Consider the following 24,673-nt stretch of genomic DNA (forward strand, 5'->3'; position numbering starts at 1 on the left):
GTAGCTTTTGGGGGAAAGTGTCTGCTAAATCAATAAATGTAAATGTAATATGTAGGATAATGTACATTCAGTTGGTCATTTAACAAAATAAATCCTGCTTCATGTCAGGGTCCAGATCACCCTATATGTTTTTTTTTTTTTTTTTAGATAATGACTGGCTGACTGTAAATTATCCCTTATATAACTGCATTCAGCACAAATTTACAACTCACAAACACTCACCTGAGGAAAAGAAACTATAAAATGTCTCATTTTCATCCCCTTAATCTAATTTACTACTAGCTTTCAAACCAAAATCATTTGTGTAAATGTACATACAGTATTTGGGGCTTTCAAAACACTTAATATTCTCAAAGTGTGGCTGTTGGATATGTAAAACTTTTCTTAGTGGTTGAAGACAGGGATTAAACCTTTGCAATTACCTCTCAGATCTTGCCATTGTTCAGAAACTGCAAAGTAATTATACAGGTGATTGCCACCAGAGAAAAGCCATTGTTCAGACTACAAATTCCATACACCACCATTATTCACAATGGCAAAGTTAGCCAGTGACACCAACGGTAATCATCCTGTACATATTTAAGAATAATGGCCACCCACCCACATGCACAAACCAATTCAATGACACCATAATCACAAACATGCTGAAACTATTCTTTGTTAAATCTGCATACCGTACTGTAGGATGTTTAAAACAAAGAATGGGGCTGAACTTTGTCCTTTGAGGGTTCGTGGGAGAGCAATGGAGAATAGATCAGTATTCAAGATGCATTCCTGCCATGCTTCCATTAAGCAGAAGAGTTGCAGTCTGATTATCCACATTGCTGGCAGTGGAGTGTGCTGGGCCATTTTTACATTAACGTTCTGATCAAATTTTCATAACTCAATTTGGCAGGGGTTTGCATGTTGAGGATTGAGTGCTCTAGTAAAGCTCTCTTTGGTGCCTTTGTCTGCACAATGCACCTTCACCACAAGTGATTCCATGACATTGGCAGTCCACAGCAGAGCAAGATGACAAAGTTTTTATCTTAAATATTACAGACAAAATGTGAACAACAGTACCCCTACTAAGATATTGATGTTCTGGAACTTTGTTTTAAGAATATATTACTTATATACGTATGTAATGTTTTTCAAATTTGAGTTGTTTTGTTACTTTAATAATAATTTGTCTGGCGGGAAAACATTTTTATTTGTATTGATCATAGAACGGTAAATAAGGAAAACTATTAGGCTATTTGTTCGTAACTCTTCTTCATTTCAGTATCAACTTTTTCTCAGACGTTTCTCCTAAAATTAGAAACAAATGAGACAATTGTCATACAGTAAGAGTATAAAACTATAACTTTAATGTGGATAGCATACTGTAGCTCAAATAATTTAGTCTTTAAAGAATTTGATGGAAAATGTTTGAGTTCATTTTTGGTTACAAACTTTGGCATCTTGGCAAATCTGAGCACAGTTTGTGACATTGTTAAATTATTTTCTGAAACTCTATGGGAAAGAAGAGATAAGGTTACTGTGGTGTATTTCTCAACAGAGAGCAAAAAATCTGCAAAAATCTGACATCTAAATAGGCCTATTAACCTCTGCTATTTAAGAGTTTTTTTTTTTTTAATTTAAGAGTTAAAACAGTTCTTCACAGCAATGAATATGTAATATATATATATATATATGTATATATTATGGTAGCTACTTGTTTATATTTATGCAGTTTCAGGGTGTTTTTTGGTGCTTACTAGGGCATTGCTAGGGCATTACTAAGTGGTTGATGGTGTAAATATTCATTTTTCACTGTTTTCAACTCTGAACCTTAATCTTTAGTAAAAATGCATTTAGATTCTCTACAACAGTGAATAAATGAATAAGTAAAACAAAATTTAAATTTTTATTAAAATTATTTACATTTATGCTATTTATTTTTGATGGTTATTAGGGCATTGCTAGGGAGTTGCTACGTTACTAGGTTGCTAGGGCATTACTAAATTGTTGCTTGATGGTCAAAAGAGACTTTCCTCATCCTGATCCTTAGATATGTACATATGAGGTCCTGTTTCAAACAAATACAATGTGTAATTGTGTATTGTAATTATAAGCTTTTTTTCTATTTTCTTTTTTTTTTTTTTTTTTAGGCCAAAATGAAGAATTTACTGTATATCCACAGTAAAAGAATAGTATCACTACATATATTGTGGCACTCTTTCCAGATGAAATGCTATTTAATAAAGCTTGTGTTCAGTGTGAAAAACAACCCTATGTTATTGTTAATGCTTATAATCAAAAGGGAGGAGTGCTGTATATCTACTGTACTCTACCGGGTCTTTTTTGTCCTGAACAGAAAAGTTTTGAGGAATTTTCTTACAAAACAGAAAATTGTTGTCTGAGAACATTCAGAACTATGCATTTTTTCTCTCATAGTAGCTGAAGAGTGGACTCTGCTTGGACTTTCATCTCTCACTACATAATGACACCAGTACGTCCTTAATTATAGATATGTCATGCATGCCACAGAGATTATGCAAGACATCAAAGTGTTTTTTTATTTGAACTGTTTGTTCTGTTCATGCATCTCCATCATTTTATGACCAGGTTATCTGTCAGGTGAAAGGAATGAGGATATTCCACAGCAAATGTCATGTCTTTCAGATAAAATGCTTTTATCCAAAGTAACTTACATAACCTTACATTCAACGTATACTTTGTTTAACATATTACTTCCCTAGGAATCGATTCCCTTAGTATGGCATTTCTAGCACCATGTTCTTCCAGTTTGAGCTACGTTTACATCATAATGCCAAAATAAGCCATTGGCTTCTGAAATTCATAATAGTTAGGCCTGGAAACATCATGGAAATGTATCCTCCTGAGACCTGAGTGTGACTGCTGTGTGCATTTTCCATTTCCCTTTTTGATTTGTAACTAGTAGCACCTAATAATCATGCAAAAAAATAACAAATAAATAAAGAAAAAATTCTAGAGTAAATAGTTTTCCTAAAAATGTATGTTCACATATGTGGACAGCGGGACTAAGTTGTGAAATTTAAAATAATACCAAGCTATGGAAAGTCAGATTATTATTTATTTATTTTATTTTTTCAAATAGTTTATTATGTTTCCAGAAGTGTTATTCATGTTTTTGAGACGTTACAGACATTACATCAGAAATAGAATAATTAATTCTGATTCAAAGTAATGGCCAGCATCATCCAATCACTGCCAACCATGTTAAAATAAATTATAAATTCTGAATCTATGTACTGATTATCATTGTTCCATGTCTGCCAAACATGTTGAGTGGTCCAAACATCATCTGTAGCATGAAACTGAACTTTTGGTTGGATTGAAGGAGGGAATGCACCTAGCTGCATAGAAAAGCTATAGGATGCTCCCTTGCTCCCTATTTAGTGAATGACTTAACCAACAGTGTGCTGTCTGTCTGCACTTGTCTCTGAACAGTACGAAATGCACCTTATTTTCATCCTAACTCCATATAAAGCCTCTGAAAGCAACATTTGTTCAGTTTTTGGATGAACCCATTGATTCTCAGTGTGATAATGCACATTAAATATAGGATTTCTACGATTTTTTTTTTTTTTTTTTTTGCTAAAGTACACAGTAGTGTACATTGTGTTTAGCAGTGTGGCGTTTCGCGAAAAATCGCTATAATATTATAAATGGCATATCGGATGAAACTAAAAACTTTAATATTTTGACTCAAACAGGTTTCAATGTAAAAATTTTATTAGGTTTCTTACCAGATGTAATTTTGTTGCCATTTCTCCCAAAGACAAACAATTTACTGACAACCCAGGGTCTCAATTGGTTTAAATGCATTAAAATTATGCATCGGCTATTTCAAACCCAAAATACAACATCCACGCATGTGTATGCGAGGTCACGTGAGGGTGTATATATTTATATATATATACATATATATATATATACATACATACATATATATATATATATATATACTGTATGTATACACTACCGGTCAAAAGTTTTGAAACACTTGACTGAAATGTTTCTCATGATCTTAAAAATCTTTTGATCTGAAGGCGTTTGCTTAAATGTTTGAAATTAGTTTTGTAGACAAAAATATAATTGTGCCAACATATTAATTGATTTCATTATAAAACTAAAATTTAATTTAAAAAAAAGTTTTTGAAATTGATGACTTGGATCAAATAATAAAGAAAAGCAGCCAATAAGTGCCCAAAATAGATGGGAACTCCTTCAATACTGTTTAAAAAGCATCCCAGGGTGATACCTCAAGAAGTTGGTTGAGAAAATGTCAAGAGTACATGTCTGCAAATTCTAGGCAAAGGGTGACTACTTTAAAGATGCTAAAATATAACATAGTTTTGATTTATTTTGGATTTTGTTTAGTCACAACATAATTCCCATAGTTCCATTTATGTTATTCCATAGTTTTGATGACTTTACTCTTATTCTAAAATGTGAAGGAAAAAAAATATAATAAAGAATGAGTAAGTGTTTCAAAACTTTTGAATGGTAGTGTATATATACATATACACTGGCGGCCAAAAGTTTGGAATAATGCATAGATTTTGTTGTTTCGGAAGGAAATTTGTACTTTAATTCACCAAAGTGGCATTCAACTGATCACAAAGTCTAGGCAGGACATTACTGATGTAAAAAAAAAAAAAAAACAGCACCATCACTATTTGAAAAATGTAATTTTTTATCAAATCTAGACAGGCCCCATTTCCAGCAGCCATCACTCCAACACCTTATCCTTGAGTAATCATGCTAAATTGCTAATTTGGTACTAGAAAATCACTTGCCATTATATTGTAAATGGCTGAAAGCTATTTGGTTCATTAAATGAAGCTTAACATTGTCTTTGTGTTTGTTTTTGAGTTGCCACAGTATGCTGGCATGTCTTAAGGTCAATATTAGGTTAAAAATGGCAAAAAAAAAAAAAAAAAAGAAGAGCTTTCTCTGGAAGCTCATCAGTCAGTCATTGTTTTGTAGAATGAAGGCTGTACAAAGCATGAAATTGCCAAAATACTGAAGATTTCATACAAAGGTGTACACTACAGTCTTCAAAGACAAAGGACAACTGGCTCTAACAAGGACAGAAAGAGATGTGGAAGACCAGATGTACAATTAAACAAGAGGATAAGTACATCAGAGTCTCTAGTTTGAGAAATAGACCCCTCATATGTCATCAGCTGACAGCTTCATTGAATTCTACCCGCTCAACACCAGTTTCATGTACAACAGTAAAGAGAAGACTCAGGGGTGCAGGCCTTATGGGAAGAATTGCAAAGAAAAAGCCACTTTTGAAACAGAAGAACAAAAAGAAAAGGTTAGATTGGGCAAAGAAACACAGACATTGGACAACAGATAATTGGAAAAGAGTGTTATGGATCTTAACCCCATTGAGCTTTTGTGGGATCAGCTAGACTGTAAGGTGCGTGAGAAGTGCCCGACAAGACAGCCACATCTATGGCAAGTGCTACAGGAAGCGTGGGGTGAAATGACACCTGAGTATCTGGACAAACTGACAGCTAGAATGTCAAGGATCTGCAAAGCTGTCATTGCTGCACGTGGATGATTTTTTGATGAGAACACTTTGTAGTAGTTTAAGAAGTTCTGAACTTTTTTTTTTTTTTTTCAAATTGTAATAGTAATTTTTCACATTATTAATGTCCTGACTATACATTGTGATCAGTTGAATCAGAATCAGAATCAGAATCAGCTTTATTGCGAAGTATGCTTACACATACAAGGAATTTGTCTTGGAATGCCTGTGTGTGTGTGTGTGTGTATATATATATATATATATATATATATATATATATATATATATATATATATATATATATATATATTACTTTAAAATATTTTGTTGGCTAGATATTTCTTTTAGAGCAATTCCCTCATAGAGGGAACCACTTTCAAATATCAGAAACTTTTTGTGTGAAGACTACTTAAAAGGATAATTGTTTTATATAAAGGGGAATTGAATTTATATATAAATAGATTTTATGATATTTAAAAATCCTAATCCAGTAATCATAAAATGACTAGAAAGTTCATTGGAAACTCATGGAAATTCATTGGTCAGCAGTTATTGGAGCCCTTTGGTTTCACTGGCTTTATAGCGTTTAGCTGGTTTGATTGGTGCAAGCAGAAAGAACCACCAAAACAACAGGTTTTTGGTGTAGGCCTAGAAAGAAACACATTTTTCTCAATATAGAGAACAGTAATGTGTGCGTTAGTGAACACAACTTAATATTAAATTTTTAAAAGCACATTTTAGAAAGCTGAACTTTGGCTTGAGCACTTACTGCGTTGATAAGTACATGTTTGTTTAATTTCTGAAATGTAATTCTTTAGATTAATGGTGCAGAATCCCTCCTGTACACTAGATGGCGACATGAAATAATACTCAAGCAGAGCGTCCCGCGAGCAGACAAGAAGGATCTAACAGCGCTGCAGAGATAGCGGTATGTCTAGCTGTAATAAAACAAACTTGTATTGTTTAAAATGTATTAGCAAGAATGCATCGATAGAAAAAAAACTTAACTGCACCTTAATAACCCATGAATTTGTATTTTGTAGTATGCATATTGTGACATGAAGGGCTTTGCTCATGCACATGAGAGTGCACAAGGGGAGCGCTTATTTCTAGACAACAGTTTTATGTCTAAGCTGAGATAGTAATTAATTCGATGCAAATATATATAATGCATAATTAAGCAGTGGATAGATATTGATAATCAACACTTTCCTGACATGCGGCGGGACATTGGGCCTGCCCGTATTCATGCAAAAGGCCCTAAATTTTTTTGTTGTGTTTCAAAACTGAGTGAGCAGTCAATCTAGACCGAATTTTGATAATGCGCATGATAATGTTGGAACGCACCTATTATGTAACAAATATGTTCGATTTGAACGCAGCTATGATATATCTAAAATGTTTTGATTCGAAACGGACGATGCCCTGAATTGTTCTATTTGAATGCGCGCCTTTGATGCCCAAGAAAGGTGGATGCATATGTTCAAATGCGCCTGTGATGACTAGATTTTTTTTTTTTTTTTTTTTTAAACGATTAAAACTTTGTAATGCGCGTTTGATGCCGTAAAACTTTTTATTTGAAAGTTCGAACGCGTCTATGATGGTCTTTTTTTATTATTTTATTATTTATTTTTTGAACGTTCGAATAGTCCGATGATACACAAAAATGTCTATGATGTCCTTAACTATCCATGATGTACTGAATCGCTCGATTCAAACGTGCATCGTGCTCAGAAAGGTTTGATTCATGTGTTCGAATGTGCCTATGATGCAAAAAAATAAAATCGATTTAAACTTTCGAACACGCCTGTGATAACCTATAATGTTCATTCGAATGCACCTTTGAAACCAAAAACGGTTTAATTCGAACGCATTTATGATGCCCTAAATTGTTCACGTGCCTATCACGCCCAGAAATGTTCTATTTATATGCTTGAATACGCCTATGATGCCAAATTTTTTTTTAAATTAATCTTTTGAATGCACCTTTTGTGCCCTAAAATGTTGTGCCCATTATGATAGTTACCTTAAGTTTTGAGACACAGCCAATATGTAGTGCATCCTCAGCCATGTGTCCTCTATATTAACCTCCTCTTGTGTTACATTTTGTTTTAGATCACTTATGAAAAATGTCTGAACAACGAGCCTTAAAGAATCCCTATGCCGACTACTCAGGGCCTGGATGTGCACAAGACATGTTTGACATGCAGGGCAATGTGAGTAGTAGTGTCTGCTGCCATCATCCACTTAACAATATGCACCAAAATGCATTTGCTTACCCTCTATTAACATCTGTTTTCTCATATTTTTTAATCTCATTTTCTACTCTGTGCAGCTGACCCATAATTTTGCCAGCCATATAAGCAGAAAGATCGGTGAGCTTCTGGCCATCATGGAGAATGGACTGAAGAATGCCGATCCCAGAGACTGTACTTGCTACACTGGCTGGGCAGGTGAGATTGGATGCATACATTTATGAAAACATCATTATTAATGCATTTTTTTATTGTTTGAACAAACAAGCATTGATATCAGCCTATATGCATTTGTTGCACTAACAGAGAAATTATGGCAGATAACCAAGGTGGTAGCCGATAGTCATAGTCGGTGAGAGTTATGAGGTTTATGAAAAACTCTTTAGTACATTTGTAACCTGGTTTAGAAAGAGTATTAACTTTGAATGGAAAAAATATCTATAACCTTTAGGGCTGTCAGTCGATTAAAAATGATTGCGATTAATCGCATATTTTAAAAATTGACACCATATATACTTATTTTCCTGTCAAAATGCATTTAGTTGCATATTAGGAAAGAAAACAAAACAATATGTAACAATATAATGCTTTATTAATATTTTCCAAACAAAGCCTTCCACAGTATAAAGACAGGAATGCACTAAAATATCACCAATTCATCTAAATTTAAACTTTCCAAAGTCTAATTGGGAAGTTGACTCATTGAAAGAATTAGTCCCCATGGGTTGAGTATTCATTCATTTCATATTTCTATATTCTCTATCTCATTTTAAAATATTCATCTCATAACATTATTTATGCATTTGCAACTGCTGTGTAAATGTATCTATTCCTGCTCTGTGAAAATACGTCTAATTGCCATTTCAGATGCAGCTTCTGTGCCACCTTTACGGTGTAAAGATGGCTTTAGTCCCCATAGGTTAGTGTTTATTGCAGTGGGCAATAAATCTCTTAAACTTTCGTCCTCCACAATATTAATCTGCCAGTAGACTGTGGCTGTCTGCTTTCCTACAGCAATCATGAAGTTGCGCTCATGATTCAAGGCAGAGCATAAACGCCAGCATCAAGCATCACTTTGAGTATTTGTGAAATGCGGAGTGATAGTTAAGACTTGATGTGCTTCTGTGGTAATTAAAATGTGCCTCACATAGGCTGAAAATACTTGATTTCTATCAAAATTCTCATCTGTGCTTGTTTTATACATCAGATAATAACGCTAAGGTATTTCTCCATCATTTTAGCACTGACAGGGAAGCGCTGTTGTGGTGTGTCCGTCACTGTCATAACTCAGGGTTGACACATTACAAAGGTTCCGCCCTCCCAACAAGTGTTTATGCTGTATTAACGGTAAATGCGTTAATCGCGATTAAGAAAAATTAACACGTTAAACTTAAATAATCGCGTGCGATTAACGCATTAATTCTGACAGTTCTAATAATCTTATATTAGATAAGACAGGTCTCCAGACTAAAAAAATGACTTGGGAGCCATTGGCTCCTAAACTAAAACACTAAGGAGCCAAATGGCTGTTTTTAGTTGCCAAATTACAGAATTGCTCGATTTAGATAGAAAGCAGAAGAAAAGGAAAACTGCTGATAATAACCCATTAATCTGAGGTTTAATTTACAGCATGTAAAGTTGAGAAGATAAGTTTGGATTCCATTTTTGTCTCAAATGTTCACACCCCTTTCATATTTAATACAAAGATAAGAGATAAAAGATTTTTTTTAGTACTGCCCTTCAGAATCTACATTACAGATATTTACATAAAGTATAGTATGCATAAAGTAGTGTGTTGCCTTCTTGAGCATCATTAAATGTTTGCACCTTGTGTAATAGTTGTGTACAAGTCCTTCAATTGTTATAAGTGCCAAAAGCTGGATCTCATATACAGTATAGGGGTGTAATGGTTCGAATTTCTCACGGTTCGGTTTTTATCATGGTTTTAGGGTCACGGTTTCGGTACGGTTTGGTATTTGCTTTGTTCAGATAAAACAAATATTACTGCCAAATCCAAAGAATAATCTATTTGGTAAACGCTTCAACATGTTTGCCCTTAAATAACAATCATTGTTTTACAACAGTAACCATCGTTTAACCAAGTAAAATCATAGTAACCACAATATAAACATGGTTACTGTCATGGTTACAATATATAGTAAAATCATGGTTACTATATAGAAACTACAGTATTACTGTTATAAAACTATGGTTAATTGTATCAACCATAATTTCTGTTCAGAAAACTATGGTGAAAACAGTCATGGTTACTACAATATTACTATAGTAAAACCATGGTTAATTTTTGTCAGGGTCCTTAACTAAAAAAACTAACATTTTCTCTAATTACTAAATCAACCTTTTAACTTAATACCTGCACTAATACGCTACATGCATCAACATAAAGTGCACTTCAAATTAATCTCAACATATAATCAATATTCGGAAGCTGTACATCACTATAGAAGGAATAACCTTGCTATGAAAATGCATACGAGAAGGGATGTTGTGATAATGCAGCTCAAGTATTTCAGTCATACGTGGAAATCCCACATGAACACCCTAAACGCTTTAGTAACTGTTTCATGACTTTCCGAATTAGCACTGGAAGGGAGTGTGTGCCATTTCTTCTCACCTGCGGCTCTTTCCCTGGGTGATGTCGGCGCAAAAGATTAGTCATGTATCAATGTATTACTATAACAGCATCTTAATGCCATTAATCAAAGCGCATTATTGATGTTTGCGACAGATTACAGCTGCGCGAGGAAAGGGGAAGAACCTGTATGCGTGTTTTAAATAAACCCTCATGCGCGTTATTGACATGTATTACCAGCATACGGCACTCCTGTCGAGCGATGTTTGCAAACAGTGCCTGTTTTGTAAACGTTTTTAGACCATCGCTGTTGTAATTGACTGCAAAAAGAAAATGTTCCCAGAAAGGAGAAATGCAGGGGGCTTCTCTATCAGCAGCTCGTTTTCTCCGCTTGCTATTTTCAACTACACACAACACTTGCAGAACTGTGTCATCAATTTGACCCATGTGAAACACAGGTGGAGCGTATCCATCTACAGATCCATTCAAGTGCATTAGCAGAGGTTGGAACTGTGCCTGTGTCTGTTTGACACTTTGTTTTCTTGAGGTGAACCAACTGAGATGCCAATGCTTCCCGAACCGTGGGTGGCAAACCGTATGGTTCGTTTTTTTTTTTTTTTTTACTGAGAACCGTTACACTCCTAATACAGTGTGTGTGTATAATAAAAATTGTTTTACAATGTTGCCTTAGTCTTCCTTTACTGTTACCGGATGGCCCAGACACAGAGACTACAAGAATGGAAATTGAATTAAATCACAGATGCAGTTTATTGTGCTACTCCAATCCCAATCAATAATTGCCAGAAAGAAAAAAAAAGTGGTACATAATGCGGGCGTTTTAATTATAAATAAGCCTGAAAAACAGACTTATTTTGAAATGTCTGCACTCCTAGTTATGAACTCATTGACACTACGGCTGATTCGCTGAGAAAGTGACTCTGATTTAAACTGCTAACCTGAGCTCGAGATCAAACCCTCAGTTCTTTTCGGGTGATTCATGATAAAGACCCGGTTCAAAAGAGTCGTTTGTTCACAAATCTCTCACGCTGGGTTTGTTGTTGCATACGGTGCAGCGAACTCATCACAACAGAATGGGTTAAAAGCGGCTCGAGACACACTGGTGGTGCGCCCTCTAAAGATGTATTCAATAAATCACAAGACGATATCTTACGAAACTGTAGATGAACGCACACAATCCGTTTGTCGCCAACGGCTACTAGATTTTAAATTATTATCGCAATCAATTATTTTTGGTTGCATTTGCGTCCATTTTAGTCGCAGTGTGGAGCCCTGTAAGATAATATAAATGTATCGTCTTAAAATATCAATATCCCCCTTAATCTCCTTCTCATCCAATTGCAGGTATTTCCCTTCTCTACCTGCATCTCCACAGTGTGTTTGGAGATCCGTCTTACCTGCAGAGGGCTCTGGACTATGTCAGTCTCAGTCTGAGGAGTTTAACCCAGCGCTGGGCGACCTTCCTGTGCGGGGATGCAGGACCGCTGGCTGTAGCTGCAGTGGTCTATCATCGCCTCCAGAAACCTCATGAGGCCGAGGAGTGTGTGAACAGGTCTGGTGGTGTTTGAACTTTTCTACCCCATCTACATTCAAAAATACATTGCAAATGCAATTCATATAGGTAATGACTTGAATACACCTCTTTTATAATACAGATGCTTTTTAGGGTTAGGGTTAAGTTAACCCTAACTCTAATCTTTATTATATAATAAAGATGCTGAATTTAAACCCCAAACAAATAACTAAATTAGTGTTAAGTCATTTTGTTGACAAGAAAACCCTAACACAGGAATTAAATCACAGAGATAACCACTGTAGACCCTTGTGTGACTCCTAATAATATCAGATAATTTAAAAAAAATTCTGAAACATGATATAGTTCATGAATAGTTAAAACTACTTTTTACCTTAAAATATGTTTGAAAATGAGGATCAAGACACACTCAAAAATATTGTATTACCTGGTTACACAACATTTTGAAAGTCTTTTTATAGAACTTTTTTGAAACCTATAAAAAAAAAAAAACACAAATATTACATTTCTAAGAACTTTGCATATTTCTCCTTTTAATCATCTCGGGTATACTTATTTGTCAACGAACCATTATTTGTATATATATATATATCATATATTGACCACTTAAAACCAAATGGATGAGCTGAATATAGGCTAGGGATCGATGCCTTTTTCACACATCGATAATCGGAGGATTTTCCTGATGATTATCGATATATATCAGGATTTTTTCAGTTATAAATAGGGCTACCAGTTGCACAATAGTATTTGCAAACCGGACGTGACATGGCGCATTCTGAAATTCGAAATAATTATTTTCTATGAAGGTCATACACAGCGCGGTCTCGCCGTCTCTCGAGGCTGCTCAAAACTCTGCAGCGTTGCGGAGCGTAACTCGCATAGTTTCCATTAAATTTTACCCAAATAATTTTAAAAGGACTACGATTATTTATTCTAGCCATCAGTGGATGATATATTGTGGATATGAATCTTTCACATAGCCTACGCAATGTATTTTCTTTGTAACAAGTATGTCTTTTTGACAACTTGAATGAAACATAATGATTGAATGAAATAATTGCATAATCATTTCTAATCATTTAGTTTGCGCCGTTAAACCAGTTTCATACTCTAACCTGCAAACTCATGAACATCACTTTCATTCTTGAAGAACTTTTGTGTGTATGCGTCCTGTGCAAGGAGCTCTAAAAATACCAATCCTATGTTGTGATTCCTGTGCCTTGCGACCTGCTTCAGAAAATGTTGTATCACCCCCTTGTGGTCTCTCAATGCTATTACGCCAGACAATCAACAGAAGCCCAACTGACTCAATTGGAAAGCATGCAAATTAGGCTTCTTATTGAAATGTTGGCTAATGTTTATAGATCAATGCCTCAAAAACATATCGATAATGTGCCGATCAATATTTTATGACATGCCTAGTTGAATATCATTCGCTTCTATAAAAGAGATATATTGACAGAGTGACTATCAAAATATAGTTTTTGCAGGGCTCCAGACTAAAAAAAAATTACTTACGACCCATTGGCTCCTAAACTGAAACATTAAGGAGCCAAATGGCTGTTTTTAGTTGCCATATCACAGATTTGCTCGATTTAGATTGCTGTTCAACAATGAATAGCTGATTCAAACCGCTAACCTGAGCTCCTGAGTTCAAACCCTGTTCTTTTCGGGTGATTCGTGAAAAAGACCCGGTTCAAAAGAGTAATTTGTTCACGACTCTCTCACGCTGGGTTTGTTTTTGCGTGCGGTGCAGCGAGCTCGTCAGAAACAGAATGGGTGAAAAGCGTCGTGAGACATACAAGTGCGCACTCTAAAGATGTATTCAATAAATCACAAGAGGATATCTGACAAAACCGCAAATGAATGCACACAACCCGACTGTCACCAGTTACGACTAGATTTTAAAGGATTGTCACAATCAATTATTTTTGGTCGCATTTGTGACCATTTTAGTTGCAGTCTGGAGTTCTGTTTTGTTGGCAGCTCTGCATGTTGAATCTAGTATCATGTGTCAAAACTATTGTATTGTTAGATTGGAGATTATTTGATGGTTGTTGGATTGTTTGTATTTTGCTTCCTAATGGTTTCTTTCCATAAAGATCTCATACTAAGATGGTGAGATGAGGGTGAATTGTGATAGATTTAAGGCCCTGATATACTTGCGGAGGTGTTCTTCTACGTTCAGGGGTAAAAAGAAGTTCAAAACAGCCGAGCAATGGTATACTGTTTGCAAACATTCAGACACCTGCCACACCGCTGCGGTTGGCGTTTAGAAGTACATTTAAATATGAGGACACTCGGTAAAACCTTAACTAATGTGACATTAAAATGTGTTATCAGTGACATTATGCCTCATTCTATGAGTAGAATTCACACTAGATCAGTAAAAGATGCTTTTTTAAACCACTTGATGGTGATTTAAAGTAATATATATGCAGTAAAAAATGCGCAATTTGCCTTGTTTACATCCTAAATTCATGATGCTAATGCGCTAACATGCTATACACGGCCATAGTATACGCCGATTACACTCAGTTATGGTAATTTATGATGACAGTTATTCAACTGCAAAGATTGTTGTATAAAAGAGTGTAAATGGGAAGAATACCGACAAAAGAACGATGATGGATAAATCTTACTATGGGCAGTTACTAAGGGACAGCATTTCTTTCTCCATACTGTTTTGCTTTCTCAGTCCTGACTGGCTTTTATTCCCAAGGGAGCTTATTGTCATCTATTTGCTCAAATGTTTCCAGGCTCCTGCAGTTTCACCAGTGTGTAGTGCAGGGGAACGGCAGACTTCCTGATGAGCTGCTGTATGGTAGAGTGGGGTATCTTTACTCCCTCATCTTCATCAACCAGCAATTTCAGCAGGAGATTATCCCCATCCAATACATTCAACAGGTCAGCTAACCCCATTCTTGAACATTCAGGGTAATACAAGTTTTACTTATGTATGGATTGAACTTGAAAGACAACATGAAATCAGAACTGACCCAAATTACTATATTTATGTTCCTGTTCTCATTAAATATGCTGGTTTTCAAAACGTTTGATCAAAATGTAATGTCTTTCTCAATGCCTAAAATCACTAAATAGCCAAATGTTGTCCTATCAGCAAGCTTGTTCGATTACAGTACGAATGGCTTGCTTATAGTTGTCTTTGGTTGCATAATCATTTTCATAGGAGAAAGTATTGCACATTTGCAAAAGCCATTTCTTGTTGTATTTTATTCATTTGATTCATCATTTGACTTGTACCTAACAAGTCTTTGTGTTTATTAAAGATCTGTGAAGCTATACTGGCATCTGGACAGAGTCTGTCTCAGAAAAACAGGATTCAGGAACAAACTCCTCTGATGTACGAGTGGTATCAGGAGGAGTATGTGGGTGCCGCCCATGGACTGTCAGGGATCTACTACTTCCTCATGCAGGTGAACAAATTCACTGTACTTTATGAAGAGTTTCAGTCTCTAGGACTGCCATTCAGGAGGCTTTTTCTTTCCCTTGGGAGTCCAATAATCATATGAGACAGTGTCTGAAATTAACATTTACATTAATGGGCAATATTTGCACCTGGAATAAATTTTACCTTTATGTGGCCATATTTTTTTTTACCATTTTAAGCAAAGTGTGTGTCATCTGTTCATGTCAATGTAATCAATACATTCATACAAATTCTTAAAGGGATAGTTCACCCAAAAAATAAAACATTCTCTCATCATTTGCTCACCCTCATGCCATCCTAGATGTGTATGAATTTCTTCTGCTGAACACAAAGATTTTTAAAAGAACTTCTCAGCTCTGCAGGTCCATATAGTGCAAGTCAACAGGGTCCAAAACTTTGAAGCTCAAAAATAGCACATACATGCAGCATTGAAGTAATCCATATGACTCCAGTGGTTAAATCCTTGTTTTAAGAAGCGTTACGATAGGTGTGGGTAAGAAACAGATAAATATTTAAGTCATTTTTTTTACTTTTCAAGCAGCCCTCCTAAGCTCTCATTTCTCAGAGTTTTTCTTTTTTGGCGATGTGCATTCTTCGTGCATACCACCACCTACCAGCAGGGAGGAGAATTTATAGTAAAAAAAGAAAAGGACTTAAATATTGATCTGTTTCTCACCCACACCTATCATTATCACTTCTGAAGATATGGATTTAACCATGGACCATTTTGACTTGCATAGTATGGTCCTACAGAGCTGAAATATTCTTCTAAAAATCATTGTCTGTGTTCTTCAAAAGAAAGTCCGACACATTTGGGATGGCATTAGGGTGAGTAAATGATGAGAGAATTTTCATTTGTGGGTGAACTATTCCCATAAGATTGACAATTGATTACTTACACTAAGAATGAAATCAATATACTTACATTTTATGCCATAATATGTATAACCATGACTATAAAAGAATATTAAGAACTATATCAGATGTTACAAACAAAAAAAACAGAGTAATACCTTCAGAGGAAATGTGCTTTTTGGCATTTTTTTGCATTTCTGCCCTGAGCTCCCTTTTCATTTCTGAGCCTAGTATGGGATCAGAATATGCTGCTTTGAAGTGACTTTTCTACAGTTTCCACTGTCATGGAAAACTTTGAAGTATCAGGGGATTATAAAATATATATATATAACACAAAATCAGTTTCCGGAAATCGCAAACAACTGGAAAAGTCACGGAAATTCAAATGGGTGGTTTTTTGTAATTGTTGAAGTCATGAGAAAATCTAATGGTAATTCAATCTGTCCCCCTTTAGCCTGGTTTTGTTGCTGGACAGGACAGGATTTCCTCTCTGGTCCAACCCAGCATTAACTACATGTGCCAGCTGAAGTTTCCATCAGGGAATTACCCACCATCTGTGGGGGATTCTCGAGATCTTCTGGTGCACTGGTGTCACGGCTCTCCAGGAGTTATCTACATGTTGATACAGGCTTTCAAGGTATAACTATCCATCCCAGTGGTCTAAAGCATTTCAGTCCCCTTTGTATTTTGAGCTTTACAGATTTATATTTATTTATTTATTTTATTTTTTTTTCTTTTTTTTTTTTTTAAGAACTGAATTAGGATTGGACTTACACTTCAAATTGAAGAATACGTTCATTATATACAGGTGCATCTCAATAAATTAGAATGTCGTGGAAAAGTTCATTTATTTCAGTAATTCAACTCAAATTGTGAAACTCGTGTATTAAATAAATTCAGTGCACACAGACTGAAGTAGTTTAAGTCTTTGCTTCTTTTAATTATGATGATTTTGGCTCACATTTAACAAAAACCCACCAATTCACTATCTCAACAAATTAGAATACATCATAAGACCAATAAAAAAAAACATCTTTAGTGAATTGTTGGCCTTCTGGAAAGTATGTTCATTTACTGTATATGTACTCAATACTTGGTAGGGGCTCCTTTGCTTTAATTACTGCCTCAATTCGGCGTGGCATGGAGGTGATCAGTTTGTCGCACTGCTGAGGTGGTATGGAAGCCCAGGTTTCTTTGACAGTGGCCTTCAGCTCATCTGCATTTTTTGGTCTCTTGTTTCTCATTTTCCTCTTGACAATACCCCATAGATTCTCTATGGGGTTCAGGTCTGGTGAGTTTGCTGGCCAGTCAAGCACACCAACACCATGGTCATTTAACCAACTTTTGGTGCTTTTGGCAGTGTGGGCAGGTGACAAATCCTGCTGGAAAATGAAATCAGCATCTTTAAAAAGCTGGTCAGCAGAAGGAAGCATGAAGTGCTCCAAAATTTCTTGGTAAACGGGTGCAGTGACTTTGCTTTTCAAAAAACACAATGGACCAACACCAGCAGATGACATTGCATCCCAAATCATCACAGACTGTGGAAACTTAACACTGGACTTCAAGCAACTTGGGCTATGAGCTTCTCCACACTTCCTCCAGACTCTAGGACCTTGGTTTCCAAATGAAATACAAAACTTGCTCTCATCTGAAAAGAGGACTTTGGACCACTGGGCAACAGTCCAGTTCTTCTTCTCCTTAGCCCAGGTAAGACGCCTCTGATATTGTCTGTGGTTCAGGAGTGGCTTAACAAGAGGAATACGACAACTGTAGCCAAATTCCTTGACACGTCTGTGTGTGGTGGCTCTTGATGCCTTGACCCCAGCCTCAGTCCATTCCTTGTGAAGTTCACCCAAATTCTTGAATCGATTTTGCTTGACAATAGAAAGGCTGCGGTTCTCTCGGTTGGTTGTGCATCTTTTTCTTCCACACTTTTTCCTTCCACTCAACTTTTTGTTAACATACTTGGATACAGCACTCTGTGAACAGCCAGCTTCTTTGGCAATGAATGTTTGTGGCTTACCCTCCTTGTGAAGGGTGTCAATGATTGTCTTCTGGACAACTGTCAGATCAGCAGTCTTCCCCATGATTGTGTAGCCTAGTGAACCAAACTGAGAGACTATTTTGAAGGCTCAGGAAACCTTTGCAGGTGTTTTGAGTTGATTAGCTGATTGGCATGTCACCATATTCTAATTTTTTGAGATAGTGAATTGGTGGGTTTTTGTTAAATGTGAGCCAAAATCATCACAATTAAAAGAAGCAAAGACTTAAACTACTTCAGTCTGTGTGCATTGAATTTATTTAATACACGAGTTTCACAATTTGAGTTGAATTACTGAAATAAATGAACTTTTCCACAACATTCTAATTTATTGAGATGCACCTGTATATTATGTATTCGAGACCTGGACAAACATTTTTCTTTAGCAACAATGGCATAGACAATATTGTGTACACACAATACATAAACGTTCTGTCAGCACATACTGTACACATTATACATTACTCTCAATATACAATGCACATGTAGAAGGCTTACAAATAGTGAAACTATTATGCTACATAATATAATTCTTATTTTAAAAAAATCATAAAGATCATACTTATGATTTCTCTTTGATTGGTTACATTTTTTTTATTAGTGTAAGATGTATGGAAGTGAATTACAGTATGGTTATTGGGACTAGTATAGAAGGACTGCATCAGCTGTTTTCCTTTCCAGGTGTTTGGTGTAAAGCAGTATTTGGTGGATGCACTGCAGTGTGGGGAGCTGATCTGGCAGAGGGGTCTTCTGAAGAAGGGCTATGGGCTTTGCCATGGAGCTGCTGGAAACGCTTATGGTTTCCTGGCTCTTTTCAAGATCACGCAAGATCCCAAACACCTCTACAGAGCCTGTGTGGTGAGTCTGGCTAATCTTAAACTTAGATTGTACATCTGTTAACTTAACATGAATATACAGTTGAAGTCAGAAGTTTACGTACACCTTAGCCAAATACATTTAAGCAGTTCCTGACATTTAATCGTAGAAAACATTCTCTGTCTTAGGTCAGTTAGTATCACTACTTTAAGAATGTGAAATGTCAGAATAATAGTAGAGAGAATTATTTATTTCAGCTTTTATTTTTTTCATCACGTTCCCAGTGGGTCAGAAGTTTACGTACACTTTGTTAGTATTTGGTAGCATTGCCTTAAATTGTTTAACTTGGGTTAAATATATTGGGTAGCCTTCCACAAGCTTTTCAAAATAAGTTGCTGGAATTTTGGCCCATTCCTCCAGACAGAACTGGTGTAACTCAGTAAGGTTTGTAGGCCTCCTTGCTCACACACGCTTTTTCAGTTCTGCCCACAAATGTTCTTTCGGATTGAGGTCAGGGCTTTGTGATGGCCACTCCAATACCTTGACTTTGTGGTCCTTAAGCCATTTTGCTACAACTTTGGAGGTATGCTTGGGGTCATTGTCCATTTGGAAGACCCATTTGCGACCAAGCTTTAACTTCCTGGCTGATGTCTTGAGATGTTGCTTCAATATATCCAAATAATTTTCCTTCCTCATGATGCCATCTATTTTGTGAAGTGCACCAGTCCCTCCTGCAGCAAAGCACCCCCACAACATGATGCTGCCACCCCCATGCTTCACGGTTGGGATGGTGTTCTTCGGCTTGCAAGCCTCACCCTTTATCATACAGATATAACAATAGTCAGTATGGCCAAATAGTTCAATTTTTGTTTCATTAGACAAGAGGACATTTCTCCAAAAAGTACGATCTTTGTCCCCATATGCACTTGCAAACTGTAGTCTGACTTTTTATGGTGGTTTTGGAGCAGTGGCTTCTTCCTTGCTGAGCAGCCTTTCAGGTTATGTTGATAAAGGACTCATTTTACTGTGGATATAGATACTTGTCTACCTGTTTCCTCCAGCATCTTCACAAGGTCCTTTGCTGTTGTTCTGGGATTGATTTGCACTTTTTGCACCAAACTACATTCATCTCTGGGAGACAGAATGCGTCTCCTTCCTGAGCGGTATGATGGCTGCATGGTACCATGGTTTTTTATAAGTGCGTACTATTGTTTGTACAGATGAACGTGATACCTTCAGGCATTTGGAAATTCATCCCAAGGATGAACCAGACTTGTGGAGGTCCACAGTTTTTTTTTTTTTCTGAGGTCTTGGCTGATTTCTTTTGATTTTCCTATGATGTCAAGCAAAGAGGCACTGAGTTTGAAGCTAGGCCTTTAAAATACATCCACAGGTACACCTCCAATTTAGTACACCTCCTATCAGAAGCTTATTGGCTAATTGTCTAAAGGCTTGACATCATTTTCTGGAATTTACCAAGCTACTTAAAGGCACAGTTAACTTAGTGTATGTAAACTTCTGACCCACTGGAATTGTGATATATTCAATTAAAAGTGAAACAATCTGTTTGTAAACAATTGTTGGAAAATGACTTGTGTTGTGCACAAAGTAGATGTCCAAAACGACTTACCAAAACTATAGTTTGCTAATATTAAATCTGTGGAGTGGTAAAAAAATTAGTTTTAATGACTTCAACCTAAGTGTATGTAAACTTCTGACTTCAAATGTGTGTGTGTGTGTGTGTGTGTGTGTGTATATATATATATAAATTTGTTTTGTAACTAACTTTTGAAATTAAAGTTAGCGAAAGATACTCTTACTTTCAACACTCAAAGCTCTGTCCCCTATCCCAAAAAAAAGTATTAGATTGGCGAGGACCAAATATATCTAAACCCATAACAAACCCTTAAAGGAATAGTTCACCCAAAAAGCAAAATTCTCTAATCATTTATTCAACCTCATGCTATCCCAGATGTGTATGACTGACTTTCTTCAGCAGAACACAAACAAAAAATTTTAGAAGAATATCTCAGCTCTGTAGGTCCATAAAATGCAAGTGAATGGTGACCAAAACTTTGAGGCTCCAAAAAGCACATAAAGGCAGCATAAAATAATCCATAAAACTCCAGTGGTTTAATCCACTTTTTCTGAACCGATCCAACTGGAGAGTGTTTTCTGTGAGAACAGACCAAAATGTAACTCCTTTTTCACTGTATATCTTGACATTTGCAGTCTACTTTGCAATCATGATTTCAAGCTCGATTACACTTTCTAGTGCCATCTAGCGCTCTGCGCATGTGTCAAGCACTAGGAAGTGTAATTGAGCTTAAAATCGTGATTGTGCCCAGAGACTGCATTGATGAGACATTTTGGTCTGTTCACGATTGGATCGCTTCAGAAGACATTAATTAAATCACTGGAGACTTATGGATTACTTTTATGCTGCCTTTATGTGCTTTTTGGAGCCTCAAAGTTCTGGTCACCATTCACTTGCATTTTATGGACCTACAGAGCTGAGATATTCTTCTAAAAATCATAATTGGTGTTCTGCAGAAGAAAGTCATACACATCTGGGATAACATGAGGGTGAGAAAATTAATCTTCATTTTTGGGTGAACTATCTCTTTAAGATTATATATTTAAGAATGAAATCAACAAACTGATATAGTCATTTCAAATGCGAAGGGGCACAGAGGACGTTAACTGGGAAGTTTTCAAGGTAAAGTGGCAAAATGGTGCCCATCAGGGTCAGAGGACGCAATGGCATGGTCAGCTTAATCATTTGGTTCAAGAAACCTTGACTAAAATTGCAAATGGGCTGTAATTAAGAATATTTTATTTAAACAAAAATATATATATATTTAAATGACATAACCCCTTTTAGAGGTTTTCCAATACACTGAATTAGTTAGCTTTATTAAAAAGAGTGAATAAAGTTCATGCATTAGCCACATTTGAGCTTACACTAATGATTGGTTTGCTGTCACTATGAGTTGGTTTTGTCAGATGTTTTTTTTTATTTTTATTAATAATTTAATATTTTGAAATGTATTTCTACGACTTTGAGTTTCTGGCTCCTCATGTAAAGTTTTATGAAGCAACACTTTTAATCATGGGTCAAAGCACTTCAATGAAATAACGCTTTGTCGTTGTGTTAATTAATACATATTTCTTGTAACGGCTGAAAGCTGTTATAAATCATTTTGCTGTCATGAGGAATGCTGTCATTTCCTGTTATGTGTACCAAGGCATGATGGGATTTAATGTCTTCTCATCTGTAGTTTGCAGATTGGTGCATGAATTATGGTAAACATGGCTGCCAGACTCCAGATACTCCGTTTTCTCTGTTTGAAGGTATAGTAAGAGTTATGCATTTATGTTTGTATACAGTTCAGATAGGTCTTTTCAACAAATCATTTTAAGGGGTGGGGATTGTTTTAGTACAGCCTAAAACATATACAAAAAATGTATACTTTTTTCAGCTTTTTATGACATATCTCTATTTATGTATTTGCTTCAAACAGTAATTTTGACCAATTAGAATCTGTCGTCTTTAGAAACTTAATGGCCAAATTAAAAGTGCATTAAAATAATTGCGTTATTCACAGTTTTACATTATCAGCAAAGTCATTGCAAATATATTGTAATTATTCAATAGATTTCACCTAGCCCTATAATGTACTAAAAATGTATTTAATGCACGGGGGAAATTGATTGTGGTTTGACTTACGAGTAGCAGTAGTGATGAAATACATCTTGGTTTATTATATTTTCTTATGAAGGAATGGCAGGCACTATTTATTTCCTGGCTGATTTGCTGCAACCAGCTAGAGCAAAGTTCCCTGCATTTGAAGTGTAAAGGTAACTATGCCTCTTTATGAATGTTTGGCAATCTATATGTTAATCATGCAAATAAACTTCATTACTTTTAATTGCATCATTCCAGACTGTTCCAGACGGCTGAGCTTTTTCGCTTGAGCTTCGTAGAGCTGTAAGATTGCATCTTCTGAAAGTGGAATAGTACTGTCACTCTGCATGTATGTCTGCATATTTCAAGTCTGCCAGAATTCTCTCAATGTCTTAGGAGAGTTGATGTACATGTGTGAAACAGTACTACAGAGAGATGCTCTTCACTCTAATCTAATGAAAGGTGGATGGGACTGTATTTTCGAGATTATAAAGCAAAGCTGTTTTTAATTGTTCATTATCAATCATATGCTTAACAGATTACACTTTTTTTTTTTTTTCTGGTTTGTTTTTTTTTTTTTTTCTCTCTGTGTGTGTGTGTGTGTGTGTGAAATGTTTCTAAATGTTACTAAGGCAGTTTTCCGTGACTCAATATTTTGATGTATTTGTTAGAATATATTCTGACGTAATTTCAACACTGCGGTGTTAAGTTTACCATCCCTGTAAATTTAAGTGGAAGTGCATTCACAGAGTCGACAGCTTTAAAGTGATAGTTCACCCAAAAATGAAAATTTTCTCATCATTTACTCACCCTCATGCCATCCCATGTGTGTATGACTTTCTGTTTTCTGCAGAACACAAACAAAGGTTTTTAGAAGAATATCTCGGCTCTGTAGGTCCACACAATGCAAGTGAATGGTGTCCATAACTTTGAAGTTCCAAAAAGCAAATGAAGGCAACATCAAAGTAATTCAGGGTTCAATCCATATCTTCAGTAGCTATATGATGTTTGTGGGTGAGAAACAAATCAATATTTAAGTCCTTTTATTACTGTAAATTCTTCTCCCTGCCCCGGTGGCGGTGATATGCTCAAAGAATGGGAGTCGCCTAAAACAAAAGAATGTGAAAGTGTATATTTACAGTAAAAAAGGACTTCAATATTGATCTGTTTCTCACCTACACATATCATATTGTTTCTGAAGACATGGATTTAACTACTGGAGTCATATGGTTTACTTTTATGCTGCCTTTATATGCTTTTTGGACCTTCAAAGTTCTGGCCACCATTTACTTTCATTGTATGGACCTACAGAGCTCAGATATCCTTCTACAAATCTTTGTTTGTGTTCAGCAGAATAAAGAAAGTCATACACATCTGGAATGGCATGAGGGTGAGTAAATGATGAGGGATTACAATTTTGGGGTGAACTATCCCTTTAAGATAACACTCACAAAAGACACTTGACTGTGTTAATATGCTTTCAGTAAGATTTATGTTTTTGCTATATGCATTAGTAATATATAAAACATTTGTTTCCCTTTTTATCTCTTGATAATACTGGTAGTGATATCAGAGGATGTGCTGCAAGGCAAACATGTGTTAGATGGTAGAATCTGTTAGCATGTATTTGCAAAAAATAAAAATAAAAAAAATGTTCATTTTCACCTACATGCCGATTAAAAACAAGGAAAAATATGTTTTGCTGGCAGTGGTCTGCTCTTATTCACATTTGTCTTGTCAAACAGTACATAAGCATTAACATTGGGGTTGAAAATGACAAGTGTCTATAACCATTTTTTCTACACTAGATGGAGCGATAGAGTTATGCAGTGTCTTTGGGAACTAATGCCAGCCATTTTATTTCAAAC

The 24,673-nt window shown here is 35.9% G+C and overlaps 1 protein-coding gene across 1 annotated transcript; it reads left to right on the plus strand.

Annotated features, from left to right (window-relative positions):
- Window positions 1-6,425: 6,425 nt before the first annotated feature.
- LOC127444350 (glutathione S-transferase LANCL1-like) lies at window positions 6,426-24,500 on the plus strand. Its single transcript, XM_051703656.1, has 11 exons — window positions 6,426-6,479; window positions 7,667-7,767; window positions 7,887-8,004; window positions 11,762-11,969; window positions 14,714-14,861; window positions 15,245-15,391; window positions 16,715-16,897; window positions 18,983-19,159; window positions 22,399-22,471; window positions 22,900-22,978; window positions 23,064-24,500. The coding sequence occupies exons 2-10, from the start codon at window positions 7,681-7,683 to the stop codon at window positions 22,974-22,976; spliced, it is 1,218 nt and encodes a 405-aa protein (XP_051559616.1). The 5' UTR covers window positions 6,426-6,479; window positions 7,667-7,680; the 3' UTR covers window positions 22,977-22,978; window positions 23,064-24,500.
- Window positions 24,501-24,673: the final 173 nt, after the last annotated feature.

Source organism: Myxocyprinus asiaticus, chromosome 7 (assembly GCF_019703515.2).
Source record: "Myxocyprinus asiaticus isolate MX2 ecotype Aquarium Trade chromosome 7, UBuf_Myxa_2, whole genome shotgun sequence".
Classification (NCBI taxonomy): Eukaryota; Metazoa; Chordata; class Actinopteri; order Cypriniformes; family Catostomidae; genus Myxocyprinus; species Myxocyprinus asiaticus.